This window comes from Bos indicus, chromosome 7, assembly GCF_029378745.1.
Source record: "Bos indicus isolate NIAB-ARS_2022 breed Sahiwal x Tharparkar chromosome 7, NIAB-ARS_B.indTharparkar_mat_pri_1.0, whole genome shotgun sequence".
Classification (NCBI taxonomy): Eukaryota; Metazoa; Chordata; class Mammalia; order Artiodactyla; family Bovidae; genus Bos; species Bos indicus.
In genome coordinates, this window is record NC_091766.1 from 61,991,951 (window position 1) to 62,016,745 (window position 24,795).

Here is a 24,795-nt window from a genome sequence, read left to right on the forward strand (position 1 = left end):
TTGCTGACATTTTAAGTCCTTGATATCCCTTCTACCAGATTGGAGGCAGGAGGAAACAGGGAACACCAAGGGAAGTTCCATCAGTTCTTCGGTGCCTTTTAAAGTCCTTTCTCTAGCTGGGCTGAGGACACGGTGCTTGCCACTTCCAGCACTTTGGAGTCGAAAGAAGAGGGGGCTGCCTCACGTTCACAAGCACCTGGCTCCCGTCTCTCGGCCCAGACTTGCTTATGTCACTGTCGCCCAGCAGGGGAAGCGGAGGGGAAGTCATGCCCGCCCCTGAAATGCCAGGCGCCTTGCAATTGGCTACAAAGACTCAGGCCCGGCCGCGGATTGGTCATCGCTGAGGGCTTGAAAGGTAGATGAGAGCAGATGACACCTCAGACGGACCGTGGCCCGGGATCAGACAGCGTCTGCGGCGAGCCGAGACGCGCCCCCAGCCCATCATGGCCCGGCTCTTCCGGGCATCCTGCCTTCTCTCCCTGCTCCTGGCCGGCTTCATTCCCCCGAGCCAGGGACAGGAGAAGTCGAAGGTGAGTGAGCCTCGGGGGTGGGGGGCCAGGGGAAAGAACACAGCCCGCAGGTGTCACCATCTCTCAGTGAGGGCTTCCCTCTAGAAGGGTGATAACCTAGGTGCGAGAGACGCCCTTAACTCCCGTTGCCTCCGTCTTTGGCGCACTCAGACTGTCGTCAGACTCTTCGCAGTTTCATCTGCTGGAGACCTGGGTGCTCCTGGTGGGCGGAATGAATTAGGGAGGAAGGTTTGTCTCTCCAGAGTTCACACTTTCTTCCCCCACCGCTACATCCGGGCCGCCTTGCTACATCCAAACCACCGTCTGTTTCTGAGACCCTTCCCTTCCAGTGGACCCTGAAGGGGGAGGGGGGCCCAGAAAATGGCGTGGAGACTCGGGGTCTGGGTGGCTGCAGAGTTCCCAGGGAGACTGGCAGGCAATGTGTGGTGCCCAAATGGCCCAAGCATAAATGCAGGCAGGATGCTGGGATACTGGTAAAAGGGGCTGACAGAACGAGCTCTGGGTTGGCAGCAAAGAACGCCCAGGACGCTGACTAGACCTCTCATCCTTTGCGGACCTCAATTTCTCCATCCACTGGAGGTAAGAGTACAGGGCACAAAGAGGCTGAAGACTTCAGAGGGGATGCTTGGAGAAGCTACAAAATCCACACACCATTCTCTGGAGGGTTTCCTGTTTGGGGCAGCCTCAGTACCCACCAGCCACAGCCCTTATTGGCCTGCCAGCTCCGTAGAAGAGGCAGAATTCTCTTGAGCCTTAGTCTACCCTCAGTACAGCGTGTGGTCCTTAGCTAGAGTGGGGATGCTGAGGTCAGGAGCAGGGGTGACCTGACATGCTTAGACCTCTCCTCTTCCCCGGGGTGGGGAGTCAGGAGCCAGGCATAGACCCAAAGAGAGAGATTTTGTTTCCAGCCTCCCAATACATACACACACCGACACACACACACTGGCACACACACACTGGCACACACACCAGCACACACCCCTCACCTGTATAATATCAAGAAGCTTTGTGCGTCTGTGTTTCTCAAATCTTCCATTCTAAGGTCTTATGACTCCACAATTCCATTTCCGTAATCCTATCTATTGTTCAGGAAGCCCATTAAAAATGCAAGGTTACTTCTGCTTGTTTCTATCCCGTCCTGTCAGCCTAAATTCTAATCAGTCTGCCTCTCCTGGGAGTCAGCCTAGAGACTGGATGGTTATGGGGCCACTTCCTCCTAGCCTCTGGCTTTGTATCCAGTCTTGTTCATAACCTCCAATTCAGAAGGTATTTTCCAGGGCAGGGATGGGTCTGAGTTTTGATATTAGGGTGTGGAACTGAAGTGAGGGCAGGCCATGGGTAGGGCAGCATCATGGAGTCAGTCCTATAACCTCAGTTTGGGGAGAAGCAGAGACGGGAAAATGGGGCCCTGTTTCAAGAAGGTGGAGGTAAGAACATGGATCCCATGAATAGCTCATCATAGCCATGAGTTCTCTGTAGAACTCTGGGGAGGAATAGATGGATTCAGAGAAAACAGGATGGGTATGGTCTAGAAAAGCCTTAGAGTGGGGTGTGATCATATCAGATGCCACCCGCTAGGATTTGCTAGCCCATGACAGTCTGGTCCTGCCCCATCTTTCCTCCCAGGTCTTGAGAGGGTTGAAATGTCATAGCCTCCGTTTCTAGGACTCAATCACTGCTTATCTTACCCCCAGCTCCAGGGCCAAGGCAGGGGGCCAGGGGCAAGTAGAGGAAAGGATGTGACAGCCGCAGAGGGATATTTGCCTCCACTCAATTCAAAGGGAGGGGCTGGGGAACAAAGCCTTTTCTCGCTGTCACCTCTCCAGTCCATCTTAAGGCTGCCCAGGCTCCCTGTCCTTCCCCTACAAAAGGACTTCACAGAGGCTAGAAAGAATAACAGCTGCTGACGTGCATGGGCTCCTAGTAACCGCTGGTTTCTAGGTGACTAAATCAGGCAGATAGAATGAAGCACTGGCTGACAGTCAGAGCTGAAGAGCCCTCTAGACAGCCCTGAATCTGACCCCATCTCATAATCAAGGAGCCAGAGCCCCAGAGAAGAGACAGGAGTAGTCACATGTAGTTGCATGGGAGGCCTGGCCAGGCCTAGAACTCAGGTCTCCTGCCCCCAGTCCAGCTCTCCTCTCATACCTTCACACTGTTGGGAGTGGTAAGATGAGTGAAGAGAGAGACACAGGACCAGCAATGCAAGCCAGCCGGGGTCCTGGCAGGGTCTCCCCTCCCACTCTCAAGCCCTCTGAACTCTCCTGTCTTGTGCAATTGTGGGAGGATTGAGGTAACTTCCCCCCCCGCCCCACCCCCATCTCCTCTGACCTCCTGGTTAAGGTGCAGGGGTCTGGGACTTCAGGGACCCACAAGAGGAGGGGCGGGGCCTATAAGGAGGTGGGGCGCATGCTTAGTATTGAGAGCCGGCTGTGGCTCTTTCCCCTACCATTGTCACTCTCTGACCCCTCTCCATCTGAACCCACAGCACCAGTGTTGCAGGCCCAGCAGAAAGCAGGAGGTTTTGTCACAGGTCCCTTTTCCTGCAAATACTCTGCCCAGTGCATCAGCTTCCTCATACCGACTGGGGAACATTCCAGTCTTCTTCACAGTAACACAGCAATGTCAGTGCCCTTTACCCTACCCCTTGATGAGGGGACAGGGGCTGGGTTTCTTTCCAAGGGGCTTTCAAGATGGTTTTAATCTACTAGCAAATTCCCACAGCCATTTTGGGAGACAGGTGGTTTTTCCTTCGCCCATCAACAGATGGAAACTCAGATTGAAAGTGACTTGCTCAGGGACACACAGCCAGCAAGACTCAAATCTAATGAGAGGAGATTCCCCTTGCCCCACCCCACCCTGAAAATGGGCTTAAAAGCTGATCCTCCTGCTGTTTTCAAGCTTCCCTTATTTAGACAACTTCTTGGCTTTTTTTTTTCCTCCCCATTTCACAGTTTGTTTTTTGGCCAGGGTGGAGTAGAGAGGCAGGCAGGAGGCCTGGCTAGGGTGTGTTTGTTGTGTCCTGGCTGTTTGCACTTGGAGCTGGAGCTGAGACCCAGGGGCTGGAGGAATGTCAAGCTTAGGTCTCAGGCCTGTCTCTGGCACCCACCAGAAGTCACGGGGCATGGAATATTAGACTCACGTGAAGCAGGGAATTTGTACCAGAGCCAAGAACACTTGCAGCAGTCAGGGAATGACCATGTGGAAGGAGTCCAGCTCCCCCAGCTCACAGGCCTACGGAGTCTCCAAGACAGAGTGGCTTTCTTACACCCACCCAGGGCTACGCCCTGCCAGCCCAGACGGCTCTCTTCACTCGGCTGGGCCCAGGTGCACCTCACCTTAACAGCAAGTCTTCCAGGACTGGCCAGAACAGAGTGCGTGAATCTGCTTCTCTTAACTCCAACCACCTGTCTCTGGTCTATAATGCTAGCTTGCATTCAGTTTGTTTATTGTCTTCCTGCCTCTCCTCAGATGTCCAGGCCAGGACTGCCAGCCCACCTGCTAATTGTGGTAGTGATGCCATGATGCTCTCTCAAGACTAAACCCAGATTTTTGTAGTCTGCATCAAAAAATGGTAGAGATGAGATGAGGATAGAGTTGGGGGTGGGGTGGGTGTAAATTCCACATCCCACTTGCTGGCAGTAATCCATTCCCTCTTCTCCCACCGAAAGCAATGCTGTCAAGCCATCATGGTTCAGAACAGCTGGTCCAGTTCAAGGTTCTCACTTTATAAATGAGGAAACTGAGGCCCAGAGAAGAGAAAGGACAAGTCCAAGACCACACAGGGAATTAGAGGCAGAGCTGGTTCCCCAACTCACAGCCCATTGTTCACTGACTCTACTAGTCTGGAGGCGGACTGTGGAGCAACAGTTGGGCAAAGAGGAAGGCCTCAAGGTTGTTGTCACACTGCTCAATGCAGGGAACATCGGATCTATGCCAGGCACTGGGCTTTATCCTGACCATCCCATTTAATCCTCCCAGCAGGCCTGGCCCCATTTCTGGCCCCTATCCTACTTCCCTATTTTTGAACAACAGCCTCAGCTTTCCAGTTCTCCAGATTGGAAACGTCTGAATCACCATTTTCCACACTGTCGTTTCCTTGTTTCTGTTCAGCTCTTCCTTCACGACGGTCTACTTCTGGCTCTCATCACCACTTGCCTGCGTTATTCTAACAGCTTCCAGTCTCCACCATCCCATCCAGTAACACCGGCATGGCGGTAGTCTCCCTCACAGCCTGCCTGGTGGCTGTCTAAACTGACAAGTGATGCAGAAGTAATGACCATAGTTATTTCTCCAAGTTTCCATAGCACTCACCAGCTTGTTCAATGCTTTTAATATTATTATCTTGTGCAATGCATTAGGAGACTTCAGTTCTAGTCCAGTTTGAATTCTTGGGCAAGTCAAGACCACGTGGGCAAATGTGTTCCGCCACTCCCTGGTATCTTGAAAATGGTGGAGTCCAAGTTCCCTTCAGGCTCTAACCGCTCCCTGGTGCTGGTCTTTTCTTGCAGACGGACTGCCACGCTGGTGTGGGTGGCACCATCTATGAGTACGGGGCCCTCACCATCGATGGGGAGGAGTACATCCCCTTTAAGCAGTACGCTGGCAAATACATCCTCTTCGTCAACGTGGCCAGCTACTGAGGCCTGACGGGCCAGTACGTTGGTAAGAGCCACCCGCTCTTCCCCTGATGTGTTTGGGGATGTTTTTGCCAGTTGGGCACATTCCAATCACAGGAGCTTTTCTGGTGCAAGGAGAACGGGGGTGATGGTCATCATGAGATTTCAAACCCTGTACCTGAATCCTACTGTGTTCTGTGGTTCTGTGAAAATAATTATATAACCTGAGGTCTGATCCCCTATAAACACGTTCTAGAAGACTCTCAGTTGTCCTTCATCCCTGGGTATCTCAATTGCCCTAAAAGAAGAAGGATGGAGGAGACTGGGTTTGTGCCTGGAACTTCCTTTCATTGGATTAAGAAACAGTAGCTTCCTCTTGCTGAGAAATTCTCCCCTGTCCTCAGCCCATCTGCCTCAGTGCTTCTCTTGGCCCCTGGCCTGAATCCCCAGAGTTTGTGTGTTAGTGACAGAAACAGGTTTCATGATCCCTGGTACCCCCTACTTCTTTCTCCTTAGCTGGGTCAGAGTCAAAAGCCAGGGCACAGGCAAGCCAAAGGCATCTGACAACACCCACCAGAAAATGCTTTGGGGGTGTGGGAGGGAGGCAAGGACAATCTAACTTAGAATGTTCTGCCTGAGAGTCATGGGCAGATTCCTGGAAGTGCAATGACAGTGAACTGGATGGCCCAGTGGGTAGTGAGTGCTCTGTCTAGAATGCTTCCATGTAGCCCTTGGAATAGAGCACAGTGCATTTGGGCAAGAGGTGGGCTGACCATGGATGCTGCACAAGAGACCAGGAGGCACCGAGAGGAGTGAGAGCTGGGCCAGGCTTTCCCCTGGGCCCCTGAATACCCAAAGTATAGGAGGGGTGTGAGGGCTCGATCCCACCCCAGGGAAGTCATCTGCCTTCTGCCCAGGGATGGATGGTTCTCACTCCAGGAAACTCAGTCCTGAGAGTCCTGAAGGAGCCCACAGCCTACAGGCCCAGGTGGTGGGTTTAGGCAGTGGGTGTCTGTTTACTAATTTGAGAAAGCACATTGCTCTCTTCTCCCCCAGACCTCCAACCCATCTAGGTTGGACTCCATAGGATGGGGCTTGAATGCCAGCAATGCCACACTCAATGAATTATCTTGGGCAAGTCCCTTCCCATCAGGCCTCAGTGATTTCAGCTATACAATGGGGTGGGGAGGTGGATGGTACACAGGAGGTGGGACTCCTCACCAGGGCTATCTCCATCTCTGCTCTCTCCCTGTTCCAGAACTGAATGCACTGCAGGAAGAGCTTGAACCATTTGGTCTGGTCATTCTGGGCTTCCCCTGCAACCAATTTGGAAAACAAGAACCAGGAGAGAACTCGGAGATCCTAGCCACCCTCAAGTGAGTGCTGACTCAGTGTCCTGAGAAAGCTCCTCCAACACATCCCTCCCACCCTGTGCCCCAGCCCAGGCTCCAGGCATCTTTTATGCTGGCCCCTACTCACGATGGATATTTATCAGCCACCAAGAACTACTCTCTCCTTCCAGGAACTCTGTTTAGTGGAACAAGTGGAAGAGGTACCAGGAGAGAGACAGGGTCAGGGATGGTGGCTGTCAGCCATGTTGGGGTAAGGGAAGGACAGGTTGAGGGCAGCGGTTATTGAGCAGGTACCAAATTGAAGGAAGACTGCTGACCCACATTATACCTGTGCCCATTTAACAGTCACTGGCTCCCACTGCCCATTATAGCATAAAATCCAGATTCCCAACCCCCCTTCCCCAGTTCTGTCCCCTCGTCTTATTTCTGAGCCCATGTATCTGGGACCCACACAAAAATATTCCTCTTAGGTATGTTCGACCAGGTGGGGGCTTCACCCCCAATTTCCAACTGTTTGAGAAAGGCGATGTGAATGGGGAGAAAGAGCAGAAGTTCTACACGTTCCTGAAGGTGAGTACACAGCCAAGCCACATTCCTGAAGAGCCTCTCTCCCTGGCTGATGCTGGCTCCGGACGGGGCTGCAGCCGCTCCTGGCCCCAGGCCACGTAGACTAGGCCTGTGCCACCCTCCTTTATTCCTGGGCTCTTGCGGAGTTTCCTGGCATCTGATTATTATTCCAACTAGAGGGCTTTGTAGACCCTAGGGGCTCACCAACTCATTTTACAGATAGGCCCCAGAAGGGACAAGCTTAGGGTCTCACAATCTGCTAGAACCAAAGCTGGTGCTGGGATTCAGTTTTCTAACTCCCAACCTGGTGCTCTTTTCTCAATGCCCGGCTATTCTCCTTCCCCCGAGAAGTCCTGGGAAGGAGAAGGGATAAGAGGGTGGGAAGGGCCCCAGGCAGAGTTGACACTTCTCTCGTCTGTGCTCCAGAACTCCTGTCCTCCTACCTCGGAGCTCCTAGGCTCACCTGACCGCCTTTTCTGGGAACCCATGAAGGTCCATGACATCCGGTGGAACTTTGAGAAGTTCCTGGTGGGGCCAGATGGCATCCCCATCATGCGCTGGTACCACCGCACCACGGTCAACTCTGTCAAGATGGACATCCTGACCTACATGCGGCGGCGGGCGGTCTGGGAGGCCAAGGGGAAGTAACTGAGGCCCACCGCCCCTCCCCCCAAGTCCACCACACGGGCTAGGGAGGACTCTGTTCAGGAAGGAACCCATTTCTCCAACTACGCCACACTCCCATGCTAGACCCTTTACTGTTACACAAGGCCCCAGCCTGAGATGAACGTTTGTGCCCGTACTGCTCTGCACATGGGCGTTTGCACACATGCCTACAGGCGTGTGTACACACGAGTACAGGGCCACATGTGTCAACCTGCACAAGTGTATATGTGGCAACAGCTGTGTGCCGTGAAGAATGCCAGAGAGGAACTTCCCTTTCCTTCCAGTTCTCTGTTCCAGTGATAACCATCCACTTTCAGCTGAGTCCAAACTGAAAAACCAGCTCTAGATTCAATTGTTCTGCTTTAACCAGGACCTCACCCTACCGGGCTGGCATCTCTTACTGCCTCCAAACACCACCCAGAAGTGCCTGGAAGTTTCTGGGTCCGCCACACTGCCTGACCCCCTCCTTCTCCACCACACAGCCTCGCTCCTTCCTGAGGGCCCTCCCCTGCCCCCCACCCCACCACCCCCACAGCGTTCCCTGAGAGTCGCCAAGGCAGACGTGAGAGCAGGGGCCACGTTCCCCGTGTCAGGGGGCGGCATCGCCATGAAGGAGGGGCCCGAAGCCCGCGTGGGCGGGCCTCCCTTGAGCCTGTCTGAGGGGCCAGCCTTTAGTGCATTCAGGCTGAGGCCCCCGGCCAGGGATGCCACCCCACTCCCTCGGGGGGTGTGTCCTCTCCCCTCACCCTGACCCACTGGCATGAGACTCACCCCTGTCTGCCTAGTAAAGGCCTTTCTGCAGCAGCTGAGCCTACTGTCATGCTTCTTCCATGGGGCTGCCCCAGCACGGAGGCAGGAAAGCTGGAGGTGGGAGGAAGGAATGAACTGAGGGCTTCAGGTCCTTGCTTTTTGGTTTCCACCTAGGCCCGCTCTGCTGCCTCACTCAGCATCTGGAGTCTATAAAACCAGCTCACATCTACGGTCACCCCACAGTTCTCTCTAAGGCAGCTAGCACTGAGATGAGCTGTTCCATTTGACAGATGAGGAAACTAAGGCTCACGGAAGGGCCAGGCCTTGCCCAGTGTCTCCTGACAAGTGAGGGGCAGGACTGGAGTGTAAACTCAGGTCACCTGACCCCCAGCTCCTGGATGCTCCACCCTCATAGAAGCTCTGAGCAGGATCCCAGGGGATACCTGGCAAGAGTAATGGTGGAGCTCTTGTGGGGGCGGATGGGGGGTTGCGTCTGGGAGGCAAAGGGCACAGAGGGAAGGGGGGCCAGGAAAGCAGCACTCTGGTTGACAAGGAGGAGCACATTAGCCAGGGCATAAAAGAAATCCAGTCACAAAATGCTCATCTCTAGCTTGGATTTATGTCCAAGATTCGTGCAAACAGCTGTCCAGGGATCAAGAGCCACCCCAGTCCAGGCCTCCACACCACAAGGCTCCAGCTGAGGGCCTGGCGGCTCCAGGCTGGGGCCCCTCGGCCGATGGGCGTCTCTCAACTGGAGGTCGGCATCTGCCAGCAGTGTCCGCAGAGGATGGCAGGTCCAGGCCGATGGCACCTCTCTCCACTTGAGGGCACAGTAGTAGGCTTTTCCCAGTCACTCCAAAGGAGAGGCCCAGATGGACGCCTTCTGGATGGAGCCTCTCCAGTTTGCAGACCGTCCAGGTTTGGGCCAGGGCTCAAGCTGGCCATCCATCTCAGCCTCCCGAGTGGCTGCAGCTCTGGCCACACAGAGCCTGTGGCCTCTAGCTTTCCAGTCATCTGAAGTCAGCTGGCTCTGTGAGACGAGGTGGAGCCAAGGGACTGGTTTCACTGAGGTCCTTCACGGTCATTTTTGGTGGACTCTAAATAAACAAATTTAGGACTTAAAGATGAGGTGGTACAGTAGGTTTCAAAGTCCTATGGAAACAAATACAGTGAGAGTGGGGAAAAAACCAGGGTTGTTGGGTGTTAATGAGTGCCAGGCCATGGTCGAAGCACCTTAAGTACATTTGTCATTCAATCCTTGCCCAGACCTAGGAAGCAGGCAGATTATTACCCCTTTATGGGGGAGAGAAATGGGGCACAGTGGAGTTTTTAAAAACTTGCTCAAGGTCCCAGGTCTAGGAAGTGTTGGCACCCAGTCAGTCTGGTTCCAGATCCCAGAAATGGAGTAGTTCTGGGAGAAGGGACAGTCCTGTCCATTTGGCCACCCTCTGCCCTCATCAAAACAGACTCCTATGGCTCCCCAGAACCCCTAGGGCTCCACGGGAAAACATGAGAAAGTGACTGACCAGCTCAACGCCTCCTCCTCCCAACCACGAGATCCTCCAAACCACACTCCCTCCGAGTTGCCCTGCAGCCTCTGCCCACACTATTGCAGGGGGGCCCTCGACCACCAGGCATGGCAGGCTCCATTTCTGCACAGCTGCGACCTTTAGAAAACTCCCCTTTGTGCTGAGATGGACTTGGCCTCCCCATGGCTCCCACTAGTTGCGATTCTATTCCCAGAAGCCCCCACAGGCAAGATCCCAAGAAAGCCTCACAGAAAGCAAGGGAGAGACTAAGGGCCCAGAGTCCTTTGGCAACCAGCAAACAGACCATTTTAAAATGTCCAAGGCCTGCAGGCTATCCTTAGGATAAAGACCAGCCCTCCTGCTGGGGCTTACAAGGCCCTTGTGGTGGGACCTACCAACCTTGCTGACCTTGCCTTGCCTGCCTCCCTTTTCCATCTTGTTCCTGGCTCTAGCCAAGCCAGACTTCTGTCGATCCTCAAGTCAGCCACAGTTCTTCACTCCCTCCCACCAAGGCCTTTGCACTTGTCTTGGCCTCCCCAGCATCTTACACAGAGCATGGCACTTAGAACATTAAACTATAATCAATGGAAGGAATGGTTTCAACTCCTTCATGATGCAGTCACCACCCCTTTCTTCACAACACTATTGGAGAAACTTGGGCCTCTCCTCCACTGAGATCAGCAGGTAGCAAGACTGCCCCCAAACTGGGACAATCCTGGCAGATTAAAAAATTATCTTTTTATAAATCAAGACCCATTACCAGGAGTCACACTTACCTGGTTCCGTAGGCCTGGCAGTAGGTAAGTCCATCACTTGGGAGCTCTGATTACGTACCCCTCCACAGGGCAGCCGCCAGGTGTATTCTGGCTGCAACAAAACTGGTGCTTAGTAATCAATAACCATAGTAGCAGCTACTGTGCCAGAATAGTACTAAGTTCATATTAATCAACTGTAACTGAATCCTTACAACAACCCAGGTTACCAACTCCATTTTACAGGTTGGCAAACTGAGGCTCAAAGGGGTGGAGTACCTTGTCAAAGGTCATCCATCTTGGCAAGTGGTCAAGCTTTGATTTGAATCCAAGGCTCTACAGTCCCACAGTACACTCCAGGGTTTAAAGATGCATGTAAGGAATGGTCATGGGGGAGAAGTGCGTGGGATAGGGGGCAGCTGGCACTGGCCAGGTTGAGGGAGGGATGCCTGAGGGGCTGTGGCAGGGGCACTGCAGAGAATGAGAAAGCAGTCAGCAACTCTGGAGACAGAATGATAAGGAAAAAAAAGGAGGAAAACAGAAAAGGTAAACTGAGAAGGAAAAGAGAAGAAAAAGCGAAGGGAGAGAAAGCATGGTGAAGACTTTATACCTGCTGACATGTGGAGGTCATGAAAAAGGTCAAACTTCTGGCCTGGCTGGCAGGAGAGAGCCCTCCTGCTGGCCCTGCTTCCTTACCCAGCCTTTTCTGTCCCATACTGGGGCCCTTGAGCAACCCTGAGCTGGAAGGTCCTGCCCCGGGGATGGCAGGCTGCACATCAGTCTGTTCTCAAGGGGCCGAGGATGCAGCTTCTGACCCTCTCTGTTGACCTTGCCCTTGGCATGTGTCTGGCTGGCCTGTGTGTGTGTCCTGGAGTGAGGGAGGAGGCACAGACTCACCAGACGGAAGAGGCGTGAGTTGGGAAGTGGGGGCGGGTGCTCCATGGCCGTGGGGGGTGGTGGGTAGCGGATCTGGGACCAGTCCTCAAAGCCAGGGGGTGGCCCAATGGGGGGCATGGGTGGGTAGGCATAGGGGCAGGCCCCGCAGAGGTGCTCCGGGTGTGGCTCCAGGTGGTAGCGGTCTGCCGAGGTCTGCAAGAAAGGTGGCATCTGGCTCTGGTCTGTGGCAGGCTGCATGGGCCACCTCAGTGACATTCATCCCATCCCCCATTCTCTACTTAGAGTCTCAGCTCTCTGAAGACTGGCACGTGGCCATAGAAGGCTACACATGGGCCCAGAATATCACCTATCATGACAGCTGGTATGCCCTGAGCACTTGTTCTCTGCCATATACTGTTCTAAATGCTCTAGTTGCGTTTTTTGTTTTGTTTGTAAAGCACTTAGCACCACGCCCTAAATAAAGGGACAGAGGACCTAACGTGTAGTCGAGCTCATAATTCATTCTGTTATTTGCTGGGTGTGTGTGTGCTCAGTCACTCAATCATGTCCGACTTTTTGTGACCCCATGGACTGTGGCCCAGCCTCCTCTGTCCACGGAATTTTCCAGGCAAGAATACTGGATCAGGTTGCCATTTCCTTCTCCAGGGGATCTTCCCGACCCAGGGATCGATCCCGAGTCTCTTGTGTCTCCTGCATTGGCAGACAGATTCTTCCCCACTGTGCCACCTGGGGCCTCGTTAGCTGGACACCTGAGCAACCAATGCCTCCCGTGTCAGACTGCGGCTCCCTGAAGGAGGTAAAATGCATGAGTACTGCCTCCTCCCTCAAGCCTGCTCACCTTTGCTTTCCTCTTCTGCTGTCTCAGGGCATCTTTCGCCTTTTCCTCATCTTTGAAGGCTTTTAGCTGAGAGAAAGAGGGAGGGAGAGAAGTCTGTCAGCAGAGGTGCTTCCTGGCCAGGCCTGGATCCAGGGCCTAAGCAGGGTGGACTGGCCAACACATGAGGCTGCCACTCTGGGTCGTCCTGCCTGGCCCAGCGGTGGGAAAGGGCCCTAGGGGGCAGAGCGTGGCCCAGGACAGGGACCGCGGGTGAGGCCTGTTCACCATGGGTGGTCTGAACACAGGTCAGGACGGCGGCAGAAGCCTCACCGCTGCTGTGCTTTGGCATTCACACCTTTTAGCTTCAGTGTGGCAAAGAGTGCATGGCTCAGAGCTAATTCCTACTTATGCTCTTTACAGGCATCAAAACTGATTGTGGAAAATCAGGGCTAGGAGAAGTAGAGAAGGGAGAGGACTTTCTGAGGGCCACAGAAATGTATCAGCAGAGCTGGAAGGAGAATCGGTGAGTGTCCTGCCAGCCAGAGTCGCCAGGGCCCTCCAACCCATGCACCCTCCCCATGGGCACAGCCAGCTGCCCTCTCCTGGGTCCCACTCTTCTCACCTGGGCATGGGACAGGGTGACCTGGGCTTGCAGTTTCTCCACCTGCTTCTTCAGCTCTTCCTTCTCTTCATTCATGCGCTCCCGGTCACTACGCTCCCTCTGGAAGTCCTCCTCAAAGATCTTCACCTAGAGGGGAGGTGGAAGGGAAGGGAGGAGGGGGTGAGGGAGGAGGGACAGCTCTGAGTGGGGGCTCAGACCTGCTCAGACCCAGAATCCTGGGCCTCTGATAGGAGTCAGACATCAGAGCTGGTTTTACCCTGTCTTGAAAATGCCTATGGGGAGAGGAAAAGGTGTACCTCTGGCCCCAACCCCAACTACAAACAGAGTATAGTTCTGGGTCCCTCGATCTTATATTTTGGGCTTCAACCTAGGGCTTTATTTGAAAAAAGGACCCATGGCTAAAAAACACAAAACTGGTCAATGGCCATCAAAACTAGTCCCATCCTTCCATTCTGCCGAGACCCATAGAGAGGTGGAGGCCACAGAAACAGTCTGAGTGGAGGAGTGGAGTTCAGGCCTCCTGGTGCCAAGAGCAGGGGGCCTACAAACCTCTCCCGAGGCTCTGGGGTGGGAGCTGGCACCCTGGCAGGGCAGGGGCGTGCGGGGCCCTGTCTCTGCAGTGTCACATCCTCACTGCACATCAGTGAGAAGCTGACCAAGCTCGGGACGCTTTAGAAGGATCCGAAGCACGACAGCAAATAGCACAGAAGCATGTGCGAGAACCAAAGCCTTCTCAACGTTCTTTAGTATTAATTAGTATTAATTTCCCTTAAATAAAGGGACAGAGGACTCAAGCACAAAGCCATGATCAGGCAGAAGTATCTAGCTAAAGTTTAACAACACAGTTTTGCCTTTACTGTATTGATTGCTTATAGTTACTTTCTAATTATGACAAATAAAAAATGGTTTTCCCATTTGCAGGAGAAATCTAAAGTTCCCTTTTAAATATATTTATTGAGTTTATTTAAACATATGCTTTCATGACATACACACTACTGTACATAAAGAGATAACTAATAAGGATCTACTGTACAGCACAGGGAACTCTACTCAATACTACACAATGACCTATATGGAAAAGAACCTGAAAAAGAGTGGATATATGTATAACTGATTCACTTTTCTGTACAACAGAAATTAACAGAATATAGTAAATCAAATATAGTCCAGTAACAGTTCATTTTTAAAACATAAATTTAAAAATTTTGCTTTCAAAATATTGGGGAAATAATAGCAGAGCTGGGGCATAGAAACGTTTCAATCATGACAGTGGTAGAGGAATGACCTAGATAGGGATACACTGCTGGCAAGGATAAACCTATAGCAGACAGGAGTCCTGGCCAACGGCCAGACAGGGGCCTGCAGATTACAGCTTGCGTGACTCAAGGTCCGTCCTAGGCCCTCAGGGATTCTCCAACTCCCCAGCTCCAACTGGGCACCACCTACCAAACCTGTTCCGCTCAACCTCACCTGCTGTTTCAGCAATTCGTTCTGCGTGAGCAGCTCCTGTTTCCTTAGCAGGCCTCCAGCTCCTTCTGGGCTCCCGAATGCTGTTGGAGAGGACGGGGAGGCCTGAATGCTCAGTGCTTCCTCCAGGGCCTGGAATCAGGAAGAAAGGAGATGGGTCCATCAGCAAAATCCCTGGGAAGTCAGGTCCCATTGAAAGGGTCAGGCCCCACTGAAAGACCCCGATCATGATAAGGATAATAATAATAACCACCACTATTTAATAAATGCCATCTTATAGATGAACACTATACACACATCATTTTACTGAATCCTCTCCATAGTCCTATGAAGAAAAATTGTGACCTTCACCCTCATTTCATGGATGTGAAAACTGAGGTTCAGAGACTTGAAGGGATTTGTCCAAAATCAGACAGCTAGTAAGTGGCAAAGCAGGTATTCAAAGCCAGTATGTGCTCTTAACCAGCAGCCTAAACTGTGGTCTTTATGTAGAAGGGAGAAATCTCTCTTTCCCTGAGGTTAAGTGGCTCAATTCTTAGCACCCAGACCTAGAAAGAACACGAAGTCCTTTAGGGGAAGAAGCTCAATCTCCTGGACCTGCCCAGAGATTCTCCAGCTTCCATAACCCATTCCCACCAAGCCAATTCCTCCATCCCCAAGTCTTCTGTAGTTAGATTAGCCTGGATTTTAATTTTGATGTAACTAATATTTTACCTTTCCAACCCTGAAAATGGGCTGAAACATCACCAAATAATATTTTGAGATTTTTTTTGTAAAAGCCCTGTTTTACTACCTTCACAGAATACTTTTCCTTGCATAAACAGTGTGCTCACATTCTCTTGAAAGTTACGCATTAACTGGTTTTCTCCTTCCACCCTGTTAACATGTTGCTTGAGAACTTTGGAACACCTCTCAAGACTGGCCATCCTCATCACAAGCTAGACTTTAGCGCCCTGGACAGCAGGGCCTCTGTTGGCCATGTGACAGCACTGCTCACAGCGCCTCCCTGGACCCTGGGGAAACCTTGCCCAACTTGGACTCAGGCCCCTCTTTGTCTCCTTGACTCCCCCCAGAAACAAGAGGAAATTGCAAAGCTAGGAGTAAATTCAAGGGACTTTCCTGGTCCAGCAGCCAAGACTCCAAGCTCCCAATGCAGGGGGCCTGGGTTCGATCCCTAGTCAGGAAACTAGATCCCACATGCTGCAACTCAGAGTTCATATGCGACAACTAAAGATCCCACATGCTGCAACTAAGACATGCAGGCAAAGAAAATAAAATTGACGTACATGTATTTAAAGCGTAAATTCAGAATGCTCGAGGGAAGGCTATGACTGCACCTCCTCCTCCATCTGTCCCATTTTTCAGATGAGCAGACTGAGGTCCAGGGACAGGGAGAGCCTTGCGTTAGTCATCCTTACAAGTTTCTGTCCCCAGCTACCGCACAAAAACCTGGAGGGCAGTGATCCTGCCTGGATCATCTCTACAACCAGTACCACATATAACATTCTGCCTGGATTTAGAGCCCCAAGTCCCCCAGCTTGGGCTAGATCATTCTTTTTAATGAGAACAAGTCCCAAAGCCCCACACTTGGCATCATCAATGCTTATCCAACACCAAAACCAAGTAGAGTCACCCCAGCAGGGCTGAGACCCAGTGAATACAAACTCACAACAGAGTCTACTGTGAGCAGAAAGAGCAGGCAGACAGAACAGGAGGAAAATCTGAGCCTTCGAGAAAGTTTCCTTTCAAAGCCTCTCCATCAGCTCACTCCTTTAACTCCTGCACTAGAAGGTGGACAGGGCTAGCATGATTCCAGCCAGGGTTCAGATGGCAAAACTGAGACTCGGATAGGTTACAGGGGCTATAACTGGGACTAGAACCATCCCCCAGCCCAGGCCACTGCCCCTCACCTTGGCTCAGAGCAGAGGGATCCCTTTACCTGGGCTCCCCTAGCCCTAGCCCAACCCCTGCCCCAGGCCGCATCTCCCTGGATCCCCCTTCTCGAGGGTAGGAACTCAGGCCAGAGCTCACTCCCTTCAGTGAGTTTTTCCTGAACACATGTTTGGTGCCAGGTGCTGGGGGTATGTGCCCTGGTGAAGACGCACACCTCCCAACACTGGATAGGAGGGTGGCTGTCAGTAAGTAATCACAAGAAAATGCCAGAAGGGTTTGAAAGAAGCTGCTGGTGCTTTAGCTATAGAACAGAGAAACTCCAAAGGCTTTAGCTATAGAACAGGGAAACTCGAAGGAGACTCGGGAAGGCCTTCCTGGGAAGCAGTGTTAGAGCTAAACCTGAACGATGAGTGAGTGCACTGTGTGAGCAGTCAGCACATCCCAGGGCCTGCCCAGCTCATCCAGCAGGGCACTCAGCATGCGGGGAGTGGGGCAGAGGCAGTAGAAACCCTGGGGCAGCACCTAGGCCCTCAGCACCCTTACCCTGACCCAGGAGTCACCCCTCCTGAGCTGAGGATTGAGGGTACCGGCCATGGGGTGGGCTCTGCAGCAGGGCCCCGGGAAGCCCTGCCCACCCCCGGACCTTGGCTGCACCCACCTTGTTGAGCCGCTGGATCTCCTTTTCCTGGTACTCCCGCTGCCGGGTGAGTGGGCTCAGCTGGTCCTGCAGGTACTTGACCTTCTGGCGCAGCTCCTTGGCCTCTGCTGTCAGATGCTCCCTGTCGGTCTGCAGGGGACACAGGGCTGGTGAGCAGGGAGCCTCTGCAGGAGGCCCGGACCCCCTGACTGCCTGCCTCGTCCCCGGGTGACCGCACCTCCCTCCCTCGCTCTCACTCCACAGCCCCACGATGCTCATGCACAAGCCCTGTGCAAGACACCCCCGTGAGAGTAGTAATGTCCACATGGTCCTGTCCTCAAGGATAGAGCAGCCCAGTTGAGTGGAAGGCCCCGGGTTCCATCACTACCTCCTCCAACAGCGAGGTGAACCCTTGGGCATTGTCACAGCCTTCTCTGGTCTAAGCTCATCTATCCACCATGGATAAGGGGTTCATAACAGGAGTCACAGATGGGCTTCAGGAGGTCCATGAGCCCCCACACTGAGTGCAAAATTTTGACTTCAATTTATAGAGAGAAAAGCCACAGTTTCTACCAGGCTCACACAGGGGTCTTCCACAACGCACAGAAAGTGATGTGATTCAGAGTCTCCAAAGGACCTCTCAGCTCTTACAGTCTCTAAGTCTAGTGGAGAAAAGACCCTCAAAGAGATAAATACAGCATGAGGCGGAAAGGCGTCCTCCACAGAGAAATAAAGTTCTGTGAGGTTAAAGAAAGAACACTCCTGCCGAAAAGAAACCAGGGAAGGCTTTAAGGTAGAAGCCCTGCTTCCATACATACTATGGAACAATCCAGGTTCTTTACCACAAACAGTCACAGCTGGAAAGGCCCTCAGAGAGCAAGTCCTAGCTCCTTTATAGGACTATCCAGAGGGGACTTACCCAAGACTACACTGAGCTAGAGCTAGACAAGAATCCAGGTCTCCTAATTCTGGTGTTCTTCGTCCCCTTGCAAGCCAAGGGGAGGGTTTAAAATAGAAGAAGGCAGTATGGAGCAAAGGCCAGGCATACCCACATGAAACTATTTCTCTGTGTTTATGTGTACTAAGAGGCCTGGAAAAATACACCTAAGTGGAAACAGTGATGACCACTGGGGAGGGCCTGGAATTGGGGGTGGGGTGGTAAGGAGAGATGGTCTGGGGAAACGCCCAACTATAACTGTTGTGTGAACATGCCAATATTCTACAAACTAGCTGGTGAGATGCTTTCAGCCGGCAATGACAGAGACCAGCCTTGGCTGGGTCTTGTGGGAACTGTTACAGGCTCCCATGTAAGAGGCTCTGGGTCCACATGGCCTGTATGGCCCCGTGTCCCTATCCACAGGGCCACAGAAGCTTTGTTCTGAAAATTCCACCTTTCCCCCAGCTGACCAGGAAGAGCATCAGATGCCAGGAACTTAGCCCACCCACTGACGGGAGCCAGGGCCAGGCCGACTGCCCCAGCTGTGACTGTGCTCTCATGAGAAAAGACTGGCAGTGTCCCCCATAACACACATCCCCAGGGACAGGGCGGTCACCAGGGCAGGCTGACTGCTTGGAGAAGGCCCCTGCTGATGGGAGAGAACTCTGAAATGCAAACCATGTTGGAAATGGCCATTTCTAAGTCAGGCAAAAGCAGCCTCTGCCTAGTTCTCATGAAGTTGAAAACATGGTGATACAAAATCTCCAAGGAGCCTGGGTGTCAAATGGCCTTTCCTCTTGAAGATGCCCTAGGATCAAGGCCTTGGCTGGTGTCAGTCACACACACACGGGTCAGATGCTCCTTCTTCAGGGGACTGTTCCTGCTCCCCAGCACACACCCCCCGAATGAACCTGATCTCCCTTCATGTTCTCTCCCTGTACCTTCTGTGTTGTACTTAACACACGTTTACTCATTCACTTCTGTAATTAGATGTTCTACGTCTCTTCCCCCAGGGGCGGGGTTGGCCGTTCACTGCTGACTCCGTTTACCCAGCTGCGCCTGGCGCGTCGCTGTTGAATAGTGACCGGATGAAGGACTAAAGGAAGCTCTAATGCTGGAGCCCCTCCCTGACAACAGCCATCACCACTGTGCAGGTTCCACGGCACCCACCTCCATCGAGTGTACTAGCAGGCCTGGGGAATCTTTTCATGTTTTGTGCTTCCCTGTACAGTTCCCTAGACCATGAGACTTTAACAAAAAGCTCTCCGTATGAAAAAAGAAAAAAATGAAAAACATACCTAATCCAATCTCAATTTTCAGATGGGAAACTGAGGCAGAGCTCAGGAAAGCGCTTTTGCCTCAGGCCACACAGTCCTTGAGTACCAGAGTCAGAGAGGGAACTGGGTCTCCCAACCCCCACCCCCAGCTCCTGGCTGATGGGGAGGAGAGCAGGCCTCTGGAGCTGAGTTTGCGAGACCCACAGTCATACTTGCCTCCTCCATTTCTATCTTGGACTTGGCCAGGAGCAGCTTGCGGTCAAAGTCACGCTGCTTCTGCTCCCGCTCAGCCTCCAGGTCAGTCACCTGCTTCTGCAGGTCCGCCAGCTTCTGTCGCAACTCCGTGATCTGGGAGCAGAGGCAGGAGAGAGGGAGGGTATGAGGGCCAGGGTGGACACATACAGACCAAGGCTGTGGCGAGGCAGCAGCATGCGTGGCGCTGAGGATGCCCTGAGAGACCAGTGGAGAAGCAGGGGTGCGGCCTGGAGTTCCCATCACCCTCACAATACCTTCTGCTCGTACTGCTGCTTCATGGACCGGAAATGCTGGTCCCATTGCTTGTTCACTTCCAGCAGCTGTGGGGGAGAGACTGGGGTTATCAGGAGATTAGCAGAGGAGGACCAAAGAGAGCCAACGCCACCACCACCAGCTTTGCAGGCACATCGTGCAGCGTGTGTGGGTGGTGGGTCCACACGCTGCCTTGATCCTGTGCTTCTCACAACTTTTCCTCAAAGTGAGTCAGCTTTATCAACTGCCACATTTTACCCTCACCAGGAAAGCAAGACTAACACCAAGACACAGAAACAGTACATAATTCTGGTTTAGAATTATACCAGAATTATACCATGGGTGTGGGACCCACACCCATGCAGAGGGCAATTCGGGACTATGTATTAACTTCAAGTTCTCTTTAGCCACATAATTCCACTCTGAAAGAGGTAGCCAAGAGAAGCACTTGCACAAGTGTGTAAAAAATATGTGTATTAGTGATCATCTCAACAGCATTTATATTGCAAAAAAAAAGATCGAGGCAAACCTGAGCATGGGAAGTAGGCTAAGGAAATGGTAGAATTAAACAGAAAATGGAGCACAGCACAGCTACTCAGAAAGCTGGGTGCCTGATACATTGCCTATGTTCTGAGATGACACTAATTACTTGCCATAATTTTGATATATCAACAATTCTTCAGTGAAGGAAAACAATCCATCATTAAATTAATAAAACAATGGAAAGGGCATCCTTTCCAATTCCAAAAACATTAAAATATGATAAAAAGTACTCAGAATTAGAGAATCACAGAGTATACTTTTATATATAAATATAATAAATACCCTCAAAGATACAGCTAATTTTAAGAAAGGAAAAAAGCAATCTGCAATGTGGTATTTTGATATCATTTTTAAAAACATCATACATCAGTAAGTACACAGACAAAATTCAGGAATATGCAAAGAACTGTTATCAACTGTGGTCATTTCCAGGAGGTGAGACACTCCATCTTTTCATAATGAGTATTTTTTTATATTATCTTTGTAATAAAAAAAATATATATCTTACAGCAATACAGAAAGAAAACTAAAATGAATATGCGCCTAAACAAAAGACCAGTGGAGCCTAACTTTCAAATGTGCTGGAGGACAAGGGAGGGCAGAGAGGCCCAGGGATTGAGACAAGGGCCTGAACTGCGTGGAAAGGAGAGGCTCAGTCAACGGAGAAGATCAGGCTCCCACCTCTGGTCCAGAGACATCAGGGCGGAACACGCATGAGACACAAGGAAGAGCCTCCACTTCTGGAGACTCTCGGCTGATTGGGAGCAGTGCTACAAGCAGGTAAGGGGTCTCTCCTTCTGTGACAGACCCTTCCTGAACCAGCTGCATGGTGACAGGTGACAGGCTCCCCATTCCTGATGCTGCACTTGCCTCCTATCACAACCTCTCGCCACCACTCAAGGTTCACCATGGGAGCCTTTCTAAACTAAGCCCCCTTCAACAATGATAGGCCATGCCCTGAATGCCATGTGCTCAGAGCGACTCCTATGGGCAGGGGGACTGATTACGAGACAAGAGCCCAGAGCAAGGCAGCATGTCTCATCCTTGGGCAGATGGTTCAGTGGTCACCATGACAGCTCATCACAGAGACCAGTCAGAGCCAGGGGCCAGGAAGGGCCTTTGTCCTGCTGGCCCCGGAAGGGGGAAAGGATCTTCCCTGACCCCCACCACCCCCTCCAGCCACTTACCTCTGTGCGCTGCTGCTCCAGCATCCTCACCTTCTTCTCAGCCGCACCCAGGGACCCCACCTCTGGGATTTTACTTGTCGTCACACCAGCCTGAGGAGGAACACAGAGGGGCCTGCAGCAGAGCCTCACACAGCAATTCTCTCGCCCACTCAGTGCTCCTCCAAGGCTACTCACCCCTGAGACCCAGCCTCCTGTCTCCTGCCCCTCTACCCTCTCACCCACCAGTCCCAACCATAACTGAGCCTCTTACATCCACACAGACCATTATTCCCCTTCCCCAATCCTCAGTGGCTCCGAGGCCCTTTTTACCCCCACCCTCCTCCCCATAGACACTTCTTTCCCTGTTCAGGCTCTATCTCTATGGCACTGCCAGCTGCCCTCCCCTCCTCCACGCATCAGCCAAAAGTCCTCTGAAGGCAAGAGTTAACTATTTTTAAAAATACTTTATAAAGTGTTTATTTTTAAAATGTTTTATTAAAAAATATACAAGTAAAGACACGTGTGCATGTGTGATCAGTACATGTATTTCCTTGCTCTGGCCTCTGAGGGCCTAAAGCAGTGTCACTCAGGTAACAATGAGCACAGATCTTGGTTTCTAAATAGCATTCTCCAACAAAAAGAAACAGGGCTCCTTGGAGAAGTGGTTAACGTCATGGCTGGGGCAGAGAAAATATAAGGTGAGTATGGAGCAACTTGTGACACTATAGAAAGTAAGGAAGTGTTCAATCATCATCAGAAGAAGAAAGGCATGTCAAATGGGCATAGGAGACAACTTGGAAGAACTTCCTATGACCAAAGCAGGAAGAATTTGAACAAGAAAATAAATCACGGCGGTGTTGGGTTATAAGCCAAAGGATAAAATATCCTTGAGTCCACATTAATAGAAACAGATGAATAAAAAAATAAATGGGGGAGAAGGGACAAGAAGAATCCCAATTAGTAAACAGAGAAGGAATGAGGGAAATCCAAAATCACCGTAAGAAGGCTGTAGTGATAATCACGGCAGTCAAGATCTGCCAGTGTTTACTAAAATAAGTATAAAGAGAAACAGCGCCATTTGCAGTCTCAAGTATACCCTGGAAAATAAATATTAATTACAAAAGAAAAATTAGTCTCTTTATTATGGAGAAACCTGACAGACAGACCCTCAGCCAAATGGTCAAGACTGGGTGTAAATGGACATACTGACGTCACGTACCCTTGACGTGTTACAAGATGTCACTCCTGTGGTCTTCTTGTCCAAATCCACAACATCAGTCTAATTATAAGAAAACACCAGAGGAGCCCAAATTGAGGGACATTCTACAAAATAGCTGAAAGCCTCAAGCTCATGAAAGACAAGAACCACTGGAGCTGTCACAGGCAGAGGAGACTGAAGAGTTGGTACAACTAAATACAATGTGAGATCCTGGATTTGATCCTAGTACAGAAAAAGGGCACGAATGAGAAACAGGTGAAATCTGAACCAAGTCTGCAGTTTAGCTAATAGTATCGTGGCAATGGTCATTTCCTGGTGTTGATCACTGAACCATGGGTACGTAAGATGTCAAGGCAATCGGGAGATGGGCACTCTCTGCACTATTCTGCTACTCTTCTGCACATCTACAGTTACACCAAAATAAAAAGTTAAAAAAAAAACTTTTTAAAAATATGAAGCGTTGAGGTGAAACAGCAGGAGGATGTCATCAATTCAGAAATTGAACACCAAAAAAAAGAAAAGGAAAGAAACTGAACAGCAGGTCTACCTCTAAGGCCCTGCATGATGTAGGCCAAGGCCCACACTCTCAGTACGAGATCAAACAGGACAGGCCCCAACCTCTGACATCCTGTAGGCCTGACAGCATTTGTCCTGGAGTCACTGTCCACATTCTCTCCACTCCTTGCCCTCCCACTGCCCCCCATCACACACACACGCACACACACACACACACACACACACTCCCCTGTGACTTGGCAGGGTTGTCCCGAATGAACTGGTGAGGCTCAAGCGCTCCTGCAGGCTAAGGTCTATAAGTACACCACAGAACCCAGAAGGAAGGGGAGAGGGCTAGGGGAGTCCTCCAGGAACGCCACCTCCTTTAAGAAAAGTGAGAGATGGGCCTGCCCCTAGAAGCCTGATGCCTCCTGGAGGGGAGCTGTGCTTAACATTACTGGGGAAGGAAGAAGAGGGGGGTGCTCCTGGAGATGCACCCTTAAGCTACACAGAGAATGAGTGAGTGTGAATGAAAGTCGCTCTGTCGTGTCCGACTCTTTGTGACATCATGGACTGGACTCCAGGCCAGAATACTGTGTGGGTCCCCTTCTCCAGGGGATCTCCCCAACCCAGGGGTCAAACCCAGGTCTCTGGCATTGGAGGTGGATTCTTTACTAGCTGAGCCACCAGGGAAGCCCCTGTCCACAGAGAAGAGAGACCAAATCTGTCACTAAAAGTGACCGTCAGTGTTCAGTTTACCACTTGCCAAGTGCTAAATCTACTTCACAGGCATCACATCACTGAACTCTCCAATCATCCTCTGAGGTAGGTGTTATTATCTCCATCTCACAGAGGAGGAAACCGAGGTCAGAAAGTTCATGTAACCTGTCCAAGGTGGCAGCGCTGACAAGAGGTGGGTTGAACCTGCATTTAACCCACATGTAACTGCAAGGCACAGGCTTCACCAACACCTGCTATGCAAGCCTCTTATGGTACCTCCCTCCCTGGCAAGGCAGTAAGAGCATCTGGCCTTCCTAGACACCAGTGATGTCAAGGGCTTTGGAAAAGTGAAGAGGGCTGCCTATACACCACTGTGAATACAGAGGAGATCAGGAGAATCCACAAGGCACTCCCACAGGAGGACAGACAAGGCAGGCCCTGATGTGAGGCATAAGCAGAAGAAGAGAGGGGCTTCATGAGCTGTGAATCAGAAGGCCATTCATTCATCAGCATGTCATCCTGTCACCCCACGTCTGCCTGATAGCAGCAGGTAGATACAGGAATCTGGACAGTGTGATGTCACACGGCCTCTCCAAACCTCCTGCCATAAACAGCCATGGCAGTCTCATGGATTAAGAGTCCCTGCCTTGCCTCCCTGACATGTAGAGAGGAAGTCCAAACCAGATAATGAATTTGCAAATCCTGGGTTAATTCTACCTTGTCACATAGTAATAAGGAATTAAGTTATTAGGATAATTATTGCTATTATACAAGTGTGGGGATTGTTAAAGACACTGATGGCTGTGCAGCCATTAAACCTCATTAGAGAAGAA

The 24,795-nt window shown here is 51.5% G+C and overlaps 2 protein-coding genes across 8 annotated transcripts in view; one reads left to right on the forward strand and one right to left on the reverse strand.

Moving 5' to 3' along the window:
- Positions 1-362: 362 nt before the first annotated feature.
- Positions 363-8,538, forward strand: GPX3 (glutathione peroxidase 3). Its single transcript, XM_019965263.2, has 5 exons — positions 363-530; positions 5,042-5,195; positions 6,408-6,525; positions 6,972-7,071; positions 7,495-8,538. Exons 1-5 carry the CDS (start codon positions 444-446, stop codon positions 7,714-7,716), a joined length of 681 nt encoding a protein of 226 aa, XP_019820822.1. The 5' UTR covers positions 363-443; the 3' UTR covers positions 7,717-8,538.
- Positions 8,539-9,084: 546 nt separating this feature from the next.
- Positions 9,085-24,795, reverse strand: part of TNIP1 (TNFAIP3 interacting protein 1) — a 44,320-nt gene continuing 28,609 nt past the window's right edge. For 3 of the 7 annotated variants that reach the window (XM_070793869.1, XM_070793866.1, XM_070793865.1), the window contains 11 exons: positions 22,748-22,807; positions 21,550-21,639; positions 19,822-19,887; positions 19,529-19,660; positions 17,120-17,248; positions 14,572-14,700; positions 13,102-13,227; positions 12,501-12,566; positions 11,663-11,854; positions 10,790-10,880; positions 9,085-9,581 (listed from right to left, as the gene is read on the reverse strand). In XM_070793869.1, coding sequence (XP_070649970.1) covers positions 9,547-9,581; positions 10,790-10,880; positions 11,663-11,854; positions 12,501-12,566; positions 13,102-13,227; positions 14,572-14,700; positions 17,120-17,248; positions 19,529-19,660; positions 19,822-19,887; positions 21,550-21,639; positions 22,748-22,807 — 1,116 coding nt within the window. In that variant the 3' untranslated portion in view covers positions 9,085-9,546. Of the gene's footprint in view, positions 9,582-10,789; positions 10,881-11,662; positions 11,855-12,500; positions 12,567-12,664; positions 12,929-13,101; positions 13,228-14,571; positions 14,701-17,119; positions 17,249-19,528; positions 19,661-19,821; positions 19,888-21,549; positions 21,640-22,747; positions 22,808-24,795 lie in introns of those variants that run through there. The other 4 variants (XM_070793867.1, XM_019965260.2, XM_019965258.2 and 1 more) reach the window with 4 other exon arrangements.